The 12,953-nt window shown below is 38.2% G+C and overlaps 1 protein-coding gene across 2 annotated transcripts in view; it reads left to right on the top strand.

Annotated features, from left to right (window-relative positions):
* JMY (junction mediating and regulatory protein, p53 cofactor) overlaps positions 1 to 12,953 on the top strand; it is a 104,695-nt gene that overhangs the window by 32,808 nt on the left and 58,934 nt on the right. For both annotated transcript variants that reach the window (XR_012015479.1, XM_072793803.1), the window contains exon 2: positions 4,396 to 4,569. Coding sequence is in view for 1 of the 2 variants with exons in the window: in XM_072793803.1 (XP_072649904.1) it covers positions 4,396 to 4,569 (174 nt within the window). In the remaining variant the exon portion in view is untranslated. The remainder of the gene's footprint in view (positions 1 to 4,395; positions 4,570 to 12,953) is intronic.

Raw genomic sequence — 12,953 nt, 5'->3', positions numbered from 1 at the left:
TTGCCAAAACTATAATGCAAAAAACATTTTCTACTGACATTTCTGCAAGGTCATTGGTTTCTTGTGTTTTGTTGATGTGTCCATTCTAATAAGACCATTAAAGGCATTTTTGCATTTTAGTGGTTTTGATTTATAGCATTTCCTTTTAATTCTTATTATTTCCAACTTTCTGCTTATGTTATATACATTTGTTCTTGTATGTTGTCTACTTTTTCTATTAGATTCCGTAGCATATATTTTTTTAAAAATTTATGTATTTTAGAAAAAAAATTACGTATTTTAGAGAGAGTGTATGCAAGTGGGGGGACAGGCAGAGGGAGAGAACTTACTGAGTATGGAGCTTGATGCCATTAACCATGAGATCATGACCTGAGCCAAAACCAAGAGTCAGTTGCTCAACCTTCTTGAGGCACCCAAGCACCCCAAGATTGCCTAGCATACTAATCATAGTTTAAAGTTTCCAGTCTGATAATTCTCATATCCATGCTTATTATACCTGAGTATGGTTCTGATGCTTGCTCTATCTCTTCTAAATTTGCTTTTAATATGCCCTGTAATTATTTTTGAAAACTGGACATGATGGTACTAGGTAAAAGGAGCGGAGATAAATATGCCTTTAGAGTGAGGTTTTGTTTATCTGTCTAGAGGAGGCTAGACTCTGTTACTCCAGGCAATCGCTCTAGGTGTCAGAGGCTAAAATTTCCTGTCTTTGGTTTTGTCTCCTGTGGTGTTTTGGGTTTCCCTGGTTACTTCTTAAAATCCTAAGACATGTTTTTTTCTGTTTCATTCTCCTTTTGTACAGGAGCCCCACTGATGAAACAGTAAGGAATTAGGGGAATAAGAAGTGCTAATCATAGACTTATGATTACCTTTTTTTTTTTAATTTTTATTTATTTATGATAGTCACAGAGAGAGAAAGAGAGAGAGGCAGAGACATAGGCAGAGGGAGAAGCAGGCTCCATGCACCGGGAGCCTGATGTGGGATTCGATCCGGGGTCTCCAGGATCGCGCCCTGGGCCAAAGGCAGGCGCCAAACCGCTGCGCCACCCAGGGATCCCCTGATTACTTTTTAATCTTTTAACCTCTTGGTGTGTCTGCTCTGGGCCTATTTTAGACACTGTATTTTTTAGTCTTTTTTAGTCCTATGATATCCTTGGGGGAACCTGGGTGGCTCAGTTAAGTATCTGACTTCGGCTCAAGTCATGATGACCTCAGGGTCCTGGGATCAAGCCCCTCCTACGGCTCTGTGCTCAGTAGGTATTCTGCTTCCTTTGTCCTCCAGCCCCTTTGCTTGTGCTCACTCACTCACTCAAGTAAAATCTTTAAAAAAATTATTTCTCCTTTGAGATTTTGTTTATTCTGCATGAGCAAATCGTGTCCATTAGCTTTTTATAATAATTGCTTTAAAATCTGTGCTAAATCAACAGTATTTCATATTAAATTTGGTCTCCATTTAATTGCCTTTTGAGCATTGTTTTCCGATTTCTTTATAGGTCTGCTAAATTTGGATTGTATTCTGGACATTATAAATGGTACACAACAGAGAACCTCTGTTGTGTTATATTCCCCCAGAGAATTTTTTTGTTTTTTTAAACAGGTTTGTTTCAGCAGATAGTTAATTTAATTGGTTCAGCTGCAAACTCTACTACTCTTCTTACACAGAGCAGTGGCTAAAATATTACATTTATATCCTTACCTGCTATGCCCATAGCCTATGCTATGTATACATAGTTCCAGTCATCATCTTGAAATATGAATAGAGTGTATTTTTTTAATGATTTTTGAGAGAGCATGAGGGACAGAAGAGAGGCAGTGAACAAGAAGCCCGCAGATGGAGCTTGATTCTCAGATCCTGGAATCTTGGCCTGAGCCGAAGGCAGACACTTAAACTGAGTCACCCAGGCACTCCTTGAGGAGAGTTTATATACCAATTTGGGGTTTCCTCCTTTGGCTTTCTCCTTTTCAGCATTCCTCCCACGACCACCCTTTTCTGTGTGCTATGGTTGCCTTAAACTCTGCCCTCTGATTCTTCAAGCACCAAGACTGTAGTTTTGTTTTATACAAACTTCTTTCCTCTGGTAGCCACTGGGGCTTGCCCTCAGGCAAAATGCCATGAGTAAAAATTCACTCAGGGTCTTACTATCTTCTAAGTATTGATGTTCTCCAGTTTTTATTTACTTCTAGTCACTTTAGTGCCTTCAGGTAGTTTTGTAATATTTTGCTCAGCGTTTTATAGGCACTATTGGTGAGAGAGTTGGTCTAAGAAACTATTCAGCTGATACTGGATAGTGGCAATTCTTCATATTAGCAGTGAAAGTTGGAATTACAATAGCCTTAAAACAATAACATTTATATGGTACTTTTTTTTTTGTCATAAAAGCACTTTAAGGTAGATTATCTGATTCATCATGATTGTTAATGATATACTAGGCAGACACTAACATGTAGTTGCTGGTACATTTAGTGCTAAGAACCTGGGCAGGAAGAGAACTTGAATTCTTTTTTTTTTTTTTTTTTTTAATTTTTATTTATTTATGATAGTCACAGAGAGAGAAGGAGAGGCAGAGACACAGGCAGAGGGAGAAGCAGGCTCCATGCACCGGGAGCCCGATGTGGGAATCGATCCTGGGTCTCCAGGATCGCGCCCTAGGCCAAAGGCAGGCGCCAAACCGCTGCGCCACCCAGGGATCCCGAGAACTTGAATTCTAAATTGAGTATAAATGTATAGCGCAATAAGGTTACTAAAGCAAAAAGCTGGAGAGGAAAATAGTAGTGAAAACTTTAGGTATGCAATGGAAAGAAATTTTGTGCCTTTGAGAAGATGAAACCGTCACCAGGTAAATAGGCACCAAGAGTAAATACATAAAATATTGTCTTGCCTACATGGTTTTTTTCAAAGTCTTTTAAAATTGTAGCGTAAGCTTCCTGGGATTCTTAGAAAAGGATTGCCTATTCTCTCCAGGTCACACAGTGTGCCATTATTGCCCTCTCATTCTTTCTCATGGTATTCATTGTTTCACTGTATTTTTATTCCTTTTAAAACTTTAAAAAATAATCTTTATAATATCACAGTTTGTAATTTTTAAAAATTTACTTAGTTTCTGTTTATTCACTATACTGTAAGCTTCCTGAAGAGAGTGTCTGTTTCTGTAATGTTCATGTTTGTTGAGGAGTGAAGGAAGGCATGTGTGCACATGCATATACACGTACCAAGGAATGCAAGTAAGAGTTATAAAAATCTATTATACTCAGTCTTAAACTTTTTAAAGATTTTATTTATTTATTCATGAGAGACACACACAGAGAAGAGAGACAGAGACATAGGCAGAGGGAGAAGCTCCATGCAGGAGGCCCGATGCAGGACTCGATCCCAGAACCCTGGGATCAGGCCCTGAGCCAAAGGCAGATGCTCAACCACTGAGCCATCCAGGCGTCCCAGTCTTAAACTTTTTAGTACAGTTTTTATTAACCTAGATTTTGAGGGATGTAATAGGCATGAGTTGAAAGTTAATGTGGGGGATCCCTGGGTGGCGCTGCGGTTTGGCGCCTGCCTTTGGCCCAGGGCGCGATCCTGGAGACCCGGGATCGAATCCCACGTCGGGCTCCCGGTTCATGGAGCCTGCTTCTCCCTCTGCCTGTGTCTCTGCCTCTCTCTCTCTCTCTCTCTCTGTGACTATCATAAAATAAAAGACCTTAAATTGATGGGAAAATAAGCAATTATTAATTAACATGAGAATTTAAAATTTAAAAAAAAAAAAAAAAAAAGAAAGTTAATGTGGGAATGTTCCAAATTGGGAGGAAGAGCAGAGTGGCGAGAAGATTTGGGAAAATTAGTAAAATAATATTGGGAAGAGTTGATAATTATTTTGTATATTAGCTATGAATTTTTTTTTCTACCAGATAAGTGGGAAAACATTTTTAAGGGCTTAAGTCTAGGCAGGTAGATAGTACGGAGTCCCAGAAAATACACAGAATAGGAATAATATGAGAGCAGTTTGAAAAGGATGATTCAGGCAGGTCTTGGGTAGTAAGACACATCAGTATGGAGACAAGTGATGAAAAACATTCAATGCTTTTTTTTTTTTAATTTTTATTTATTTATGATAGTCACCCAGAGAGAGAGAGAGAGAGAGAGAGAGAGAGAGAGGCAGAGGGAGAAGCAGCCTCCATGCAGCGAGCCTGACGTGGGATTCGACCCTGGGTCTCCAGGATCGCGCCCTGGGCCAAAGGCAGGCGCCAAACTGCTGCGCCACCCAGGGATCCCCATTCAATGCTTTTTGTTCCTTCTGTGTTTCAGTGTTTCAGGGTCCTAAGAGGTTAAGGGAGGGAGTTTAAATCAAGTAGTATAGGCTATTATAATCAGATACTTTGCAATAAAACTTTCTCCTTCCACAGCTCCTGGATAAGCACAAGAATACAGAAAGCATGGTTGAGCTTCTGGACTTGTATCAGATGGAGGATGAAGCCTATAGCAGCCTTGCAGAAGCCACAACTGAACTATATCAGTATTTACTACAGCCATTCAGAGACATGAGAGAACTTGCCATGCTACGAAGACAGCAGATTAAGGTATTTTTTTCATCATCTTTTTTTTTTTTTTAATATTTTATTTATTCATGAGAGACAGAGGCAGAGACACAGAGGGGGAGAAGCGGACTTCATGCAGGGAGCCTGATGCGGGACTCGATCCTGGGACTCCAGGATCATGCCCTGAGCCAAAGGCAGACGCTCTACCGCTGAGCCACCCAGGCGTCCCTCTTTTTTTTTTTTTTCCTTTTCTTTTCTTTTTCCTTCCTTCCTTTCTTTTTTTTTAAACCCCCATAGTAGCCTGCTTGTTGCTGGCTGGCCATAGGTGAGCTTTTTAAAAATGTAGATACCTGGTCCTTTCTCTCCAAAGATTCTATTCTGGTCAGTTCAGGTTACACAGAACCTGAGCACCTCATTTTAAAGTATCTGAAGGGTGATTCCGTTGAGTAGCCAGGGATGAGAAGAGCCTAGAAAGTAAAGTTGAAGATACATTGAGAAATTTCCATTTCCCTCCTCCCCCTCCTTTTCCTATACTTTTCTTCTCTTCCTCTCCCATTTAATGTTTTGGGGATTGTCTAGTCTTAGATTTCTTTATTAAGTTTTCAGAACATTTCTTCTGGGAATACCTTATTTGAAAGTTAGATTTTATTTATTTATTTATTTATTTATTTATTTATTTATTTATTTAAGATTTTTTTATTTACTCATGAAAGACACAGAGAGGCAGATACAGGCAGAGAGAGAAACAGGCTCCCTGCAGGGAATCCGATGCAGGACTTGATCCCAGGATCCAGGGATCATGACCTGAGCTGAAGGCAGACACCCAACCACTGAGCCATCCAGGCACCCCAAAGACTGGAAGAATTTAATGTTAGAGCTTAAAAATTGTTTTTTGAAGCTTTATTTTAGGGGTGTGGGAAGTACAGAGGGAGATGAAGAGAGAATCTTAAGTATACTGCATGCTGAGGTTGGAGCCTGATGCAGTGCTCCTTCCCAGGACTCTGAGATAGTGACCTGAGCTGGAACCAAGAGTTGGCACTTTAACTGACTGTCACCTGGGCAACCCTTTAGAGCTTTAAAATCTATGATGTTTAATTTTCATGGGTAAAGTATGCATTACACTTTAAGGCAAGTGTTACTACATTTTCCTTTTCATGGTGTTCTTTTAGCTACTCTTTTTTTTTTTTTTTTTTTTCCTATCTATGTCTTTGTGGGAAATGACATAGATACAACCTTAGGTCTGTAAAATGTCATCCTGAAGCTTTGGCAAGGTATCAAAGAATGAAGCTAAAGCTGTATTTATAGAGAAATTTATTGTTATTAGAGAAGAATAAAGTTTTAAAGCAAACATCCAGACTTTAACCCTAAGAGGGTAGAAACAGAGAGCAAGTTAAACCCCCAAAATTAAGAGTGGGGTCAGTAAAAAACAAAACAAATTTAAAAAAATCTGTGAAACAGGGCAGCTCCAGTGGCCCAGCGGTTTAGCACTGCCTTCAGTCCGCGGTGTGATCCTGGAGACCCGGGATCGAGTCCCATGTCAGACTCCCTGCATGGAGCCTGCTTCTCCCTCTGCCTGTGTCTCTGCCTCTCTCTCTCAATCTGTGTCTGTCATGAATAAATAAAATCTTTAAAAAGATTTAAAAAAAAATCTGTGAAACCAAAATGTGGTTGTGTTTGGGAGCAAAAACACTATATTTTATAACTCTAGCTGAATTTTTTTTTTTTTTTTTTAAAGAAGAGCCACATATCTGGTAGGACTGAAAGTGCATATATCACTGCAGATTCTACAGATGTTAAAGTTAATAAAGAAATATGGACAAGTTTACCAATAAGTTTTATCTATTATTTATTTATTTATTTTTAAAGGTTTTTTTATTTACTTATTCATGAGAGAGAGAGAGGGGGGGGGCGGGGGGGGGTGGGCAGAGACACAGGCAGAGGGAGAAGCAGGCTCCCTGCAGGGGATCTGACGTGGGACTTGATCCCAGGTCTCCAGGATCATGCCCTGGGCTGAAGTCGGCGCTAAACCACTGAGCCACCCAGGCTGCCCTATTTATTTATTTTTAAGGATATATTTTTAAAAATATTTTATTTATTTATTCATGACAGAGAGGCAGAGACATAGGTGCAGAGGGAGAAGCAGGCTCCATGCAGGGAGCCTGATGTGGGACTTGATACTGGGACCCCAGGATCACGCCCTGGGCCTAAGGCAGATGCTCAACCACTGAGCCACCCAGCCACCCCAAGCTATGCAATTTAGATGAAATGGATAAATTTTTTGGAAAAAAATGCAAATTATCAAAAAGGATTCACAGAGAAACAGAAGACTGTTGGGAGCCCTATATTAACAATGTTGGGCAGTTCATAATTTAAAGCCTTTGTAATGAGAAATCTACAGGTCCAGATGACATCATTGGGTTTATCAAAGATATAAGGAAAAAATTATGCCAATTCTACACAAGCTCAGAAAATAAAGGAGGTGGGATACCTGAGTGGCTCAGTGGTTGAACGTCTGCCTTTGGCTCAGGACATGATCCCGTGGTCCCAGAATCAAGTCCCACATCAGGCTCCTTGCATGGAGCCTACTTCTCCCTCTGCCTCTGTATCTGCCTCTCTCTCTCCGTGTTTCTCATGTATAAATAAAATCTTAAGAAATAAAATAAAATCTTAAAAATAAAGAGGGAATACTTCCCAACTCATTTTTTTTAGTCTAGCATTATCCTGATGTCAAAATCAAATGATACTACACAAAAAAAGAACTAGAGATGCATGACCCTCATGAATGTAGATGCAGTAATCCTTAATATCATCTTAAAAAATAGGATCTAGTGATCAATAAAAATGATCATACGGTGTGTATAATTAGGGTTTATTTCAAATACAAGGTTCTTGGGGATCCCTGGGTGGCGCAGCGGTTTGGCGCCTTCCTTTGGCCCAGGGTGCGATCCTGGAGACCCGGGATCGAATCCCACATCGGGCTTCCGGTGCATGGAGCCTGCTTCTCCCTCTGCCTCTCTCTTTCTCTCTCTCTCTCTCTCTGTGACTATCATAAATAAATAAAAATTTAAAAAAATAAATAAAAGTTAAAAATACAAGGTTCTTTTAACATTCAGAAATAAACCAGTATAATTTACCATATTTGACTAAAGGGGAAAAAATCAATGTGTCTATGGATGCAGAAAAGCATTTAACAAAGTTCAGTATCCATTTGTGATAAAAATTTAGCATACTACAGGAGGAAAGGGGAATTTCCTCTACTTGATAAAGGGTATGTATAAAAAGCCTACCTAACATCATATATGATGGTGAATGATTAAATTCTTTCCCTCTTTGGGAACAAGGCAAGATTATTTACTCTGACCACTTTATTTTTATTATTTTTAAAATGATTTTATTTATTTGAGAGAGGGAGGGAGTATGAACAAAAAGGGAAAGGGGAAAGGGAGAAGTAGATTCTCCATCTAGCAGGGAGCTCAACTTGGGGCTCGATCCCAGGACCCTTGGATCATGACCTGAGCTGAAGGCAGATGCTTAACCAACTGTGAGCCACCCAGGTGCCCTGCTCTCACCACTTTAATTCAGTGTTTTTTCTGGAGTTTGTAGCCAGAAAAAAGATATATGGCATATAAATTACAAGGACAAAATAAAGCCATCTGTACTTTTAGATCATATGATCGTGTATATAAGATATCCTAAGGAATTTTAAACAAAAAACCTGTTGAAAATGATAGGTAAATGTAGTTACAAGGTCAGTATTAAAATTTTTTTTTATTTTTTTTTTATTTTTTATTTTTTCAGTATTAAAATTTAGTTTCATTTTCTTTTAGAAATGAAACTGAAGAGGCAACTGGGTTGGTCCAGTTGGTTATGTGGTCTGCCTTCATCAAGTCATGATCCCACAGTCCTGGGATGCAGCCCTATATCAGGCTCCTGTTCAGTGGGGAGTCTGCTTCTCCCTTACTCCCTCCCCACCGCTCATGCTTTTTCTATGTCTCTCAAATAAATTTTTAAAGGAAACAATTATACAAAAACTTTAAATTACCATTATAAGTCCTCTCTCAACACAAACTCTTTAGGAATATATTTTACAAAATATTTGAAAGTTTTGAACACTGAAAATTATAAAACTTTGCTGAGAGTCATTAAGTGAGTGTACCTTAAGAAATGGAGGAATCGTGTTAATAGTTTGGAAGATTCAGTAATGTTTAGATGTCAGTTTACAATTTTGTAGATTCAAATTAAAATTCTTTTTTTTTTAAGATTTATTCATTTATTCATGAGACGCAGGGAGAGATAGGAATGCAGAGACATAAGCAGAGGGAGAAGCAGGCTCCATACAGGGTGTCCGATGTGGGACTCGATCCCCGACCCTGACCCAAAGGCAGACACTCAACCGTTGAGCCACCCAGGCATCCCCAAATTAAAATTCTTTTTTTTTTTTTTTTAAGATTTTATTTATTTGCTCATGAGAGAGAGAGAGGCACAGGCAGAAGCAGGCTCCATGCAGGGAGCCAGACGCAGGACTCATTCCCGGGCCTCCAGGAGCACAGCCTGGGCTGAAGGCGGCACTAAACCGCCGAGCCACCTGGGCTGCCCCCCAAATTAAAATTCTAATAGGTTTTTCCCTTTCAGAAACTGACAAGCTAATAAGTTTTTATGGAAAGACAAAGGATGGCTTTATAACAACTTTGAAAAAGATGAAATTGGAGGACTTACATTACCTGATTTCAAAATTTACTAAAAAGCTAGAGAAAACCAGTCATTGTAGTATTAGCCTAGATGGAATTGTAAATCAGTGGAAGAGAATAGAATCCTGAAATAGATGCATGGTTACATAGTAAGGTTTTCATGAAGGTGATAGAGCAGTTCAGTGGGGAGATAGAATAATCTTTGCAAGAAATGCATACCTACTAGAATTGCATGCCCATATAAAAAATTGATCTACGTCCTTATACCATTTACAAAAATTAACTTGAAATCCATCTTAGACTTAAATAGAATCTCTTAAGTTCTAAAACTTATATAAGAGGGGTGCCCGGGTGGCTCAGTAGGTTAAGCATCCAACTCTTTTGGCTCAAGACATGATCTCAGGGTTGTGAGACTGAGCCCTGCATTGGCTCTAAGATCTTTCCCTCTGCCCCTCTCCCTGCCACCACCCCCTAGTTCTCTCTTAAAAAAAAAAAAATTATAAGAAAACATAGAATGTTTTCACAATTTTGGGGAAGAAAAAAGTAAGGGCTTTTTGACATGATGAACAAAACTTGACCCATAAAGAAAAAAAAAGTTGATAAATTGGACTTTACCAAAATTAAACACTTATTTTTGAAAGATTAAGAAAAAAGGTAAGCCCATAGATTGGGAAAAATACTTATAATACATCAGAAAAAGGAACTGTACAGCTCAATAACACAGCCAAAAAATTAAAAAACAGGCTAAATATTTAAAAGGCACTTAAAGAGAGACGTCTGGGTGGATCAGTAATTGAGCATCTACCTTTGGCTCAGGGCGTGATTCCAGGGTCTTGGGATCAAGTTCCGCTTTGGTTTGCCCACAGGGAGCCTGCTTCTTCCTCTTCTGTGTCTCTGCCTCTTTCTCTCTGTGTCTCTCATGAATAAATAAAATCTTTAAAAAAATAAATAAAAGACAAAGAAATGGCCAATGAGGACACACAGAATAGCTTAAAATAGTCATCATAGAAATTCAAATTAAAACTATAATGAGGGGCAGCCCCGGTGGTGCAGCGGTTTAGTGCCGCCTGCAGCCCAGGGCGTGATCCTGGAGACCCTGGATCGAGTCCCACGTCAGGCTCTCTGCATGGAGCCTGCTTCTACCTCTGCCTGTGTCTCTGCCTCTCATTCTCTCTCTGTGTCTCTATGAATAAATAAATAAAAAATCTTAAAAAAAAAAAACTATAATGAGATACATACTCATTAGAATCAATATAATTTAAGATTCTGGCACTTCCAAGGGCTGATGAGGATAGAGAGTAACTAGAATTCTAAAGTATTGCTAGCATATTTTATAGTGGTGTAAGCACTTTGATAGACGGTTTGGCTCTTCATACGTTAGACATATACATAACTTACTACTCACCTATTCAAATCCTAATTATTTATAAAGAGAGAATAAAACATCTGCTCACAAGACTTAAACACTAATACTCATGCCATGTTTCTTCACAGTAGGCCCTAACTAGAACAGCCCAGATAGCCATCAGCAGATGAATGGATAAGCAAAATGTAATATTTCTATATTTATACTATAAATACTCAGCAGTGCAAAGGAATTAATTTTTGATAGGCACAACAACATGGATAAATCTTAAATTTTGCTAAATCAAAGATGCCAAATAGAGCAGTGTATATACATGTGTGGAGGGATGGATGGCTGGGGAACCTTCTGGAAGTGATAGACTGGAAGTGATAGAAATGTTTTGTGTCTCCATGGTAGTGGTTGTTGCTTGGGTGTATGTAGCTATCAGAAGTCATTAAATTGAGCACTTTAAATAGATTCATTTGATTGTATGTAAATTAAACCTTAATATGCTGAACAAAAGACGATAGACCCTGTAAATTATATAAATTCATTTACGTGAAAATCTGGAGATTATGGTTGTGATCTATGTTGACAGAAAGCTTAGCATTTGTTGCTTGAGGTTGGGCAGTGGAGATTGAGAGGGAACAGGTGTAACAATCCTTTGAGTGATTGACAGGCTCTAAATTTTGGTTAGTGGTTTTTACGTGGGTATATAAACATGTCAGAATTCATCAAACTTACACTTACTTTGGGAACATTTTGTTGTATGTAAATTATGACTTAATAAAGTTGATTTAAAAATCCTGTAAAAATTGATTAGAGGCACACAAACTGGAGTGATCAACACTGTCTAAAGATACATCAAAAAAAAAAAGAGATTGGGCAGCCCTGGTGGCGCAACGGTTTAGCGCCGCCTGCAGCCCGGGGTGTGATCCTGGAGACCCGGGATCGAGTCCCACGTCGGGCTTCCTGCATGGAGCCTGCTTCTCCCTCTGCCTGTCTCTGCCTCTCTCGCTCTCTCTGAATGAATAAATAAATAAATCTTTAAAAAAAAGAGAGATTATCAAGAATTTCACCATTGAAGAATGAAGAATTCAATAGGAAGTGGGTACATATGTCTACATTGGAGATTGGAATAGAGAATGCTCCATAAATAGATAAAAACAGGAATGGTACAGTGAATAGGCATATACTTGTGCTTTTAGTCAAATTATTGAACAAATAACCAAATCTTAACTCCTATCTGGCACCATTAGTCGATGCCAGTAAATAGCATGACTGGGATCAAAACACATGTGTGTTTGATTGCAAAGCTTGCTGTTTTAGTTATACCATAGGATGTAAATTGTTTGATATGTCTTGGGTATAAGGATTTGTAGGAAATGAGAGGAGAGATGGTCGGGCATCCTGGGAGTTTTACCTATACTCTAGATTTTCGAGAACTTTATTTCCAGTGATTTGATTAACCTCGATATTAAGGCATGATAGAAAAGGAGTTAACTTGGCACCTTGAATATATCTTTATATTTGTAAAATTAAAGTATTTATAAAGTATTTGTAAATATACATTTATATTTTATATATAATTTTAAATATACAATATATAAAAATAAATAATATATAACATATAAATTATAATTCATTTAATTATATAATGTTATTTATATATACACACCCAAGCAACAATTTATAATATATAAATTTTATAAATATAAAATATATAAAATTTATATAAAATATATTTTATATTTTATAAAGTAATACATATCATTAATATGATATAGTTACTGTATATATTAAATGTACTTTATTATAGTCTTTATATTTTTATAAATGGTAATTAATAAAGATTTTTCAATAATCCTTGGTTTCATCTATAAGCATTAAGCAGCCCTACCCAGAATTTTTGGCCTAGAAATTCTGAGACATACACCCCTTGAGGGACTACGAGACTCTGTCTAATATATTGGTTCTCAAAAACTGGACTAGTAGCATCAATATCAGTTGGAACCTTGTCACAAGTACAGAATCTTGCGCGCCCCCCCCCCCCCTTTTTTTTTTTTTTTTTAGAATCTTGGTCCTTACCTCAGATCTCTACTGAAACTGTAGGGGAAAGGTGTCAGCAGTCTTCGTTTTTAACAAGTCTTTCAGGTGATGATGATGGATACTTAAGTTTGAGAACCACAAGTTTAAAAGAACTTAAAACCACTAAGGGATTGAACACACTGAACTCAAAGTTACGATCTCTGGGCCTCAGGTTTCACAACTACAGAGTGAGATTCAAACTAGATTCTGTCTAGATTTTTAAACCCAGCCTATTAATGAGTCAGGGTTAGTTACTGAGTGGCCCACTAATTTGTTTATTAGCTAAAAGCAGTTCAAACACGTTG

This window comes from Canis lupus, chromosome 2 (genome assembly GCF_048164855.1).
Source record: "Canis lupus baileyi chromosome 2, mCanLup2.hap1, whole genome shotgun sequence".
In the NCBI taxonomy this organism is placed as follows: Eukaryota; Metazoa; Chordata; class Mammalia; order Carnivora; family Canidae; genus Canis; species Canis lupus.
The sequence above is the reverse complement of the archived record's forward strand: the minus strand, read 5'-3'. Positions and strand labels throughout refer to the sequence as shown.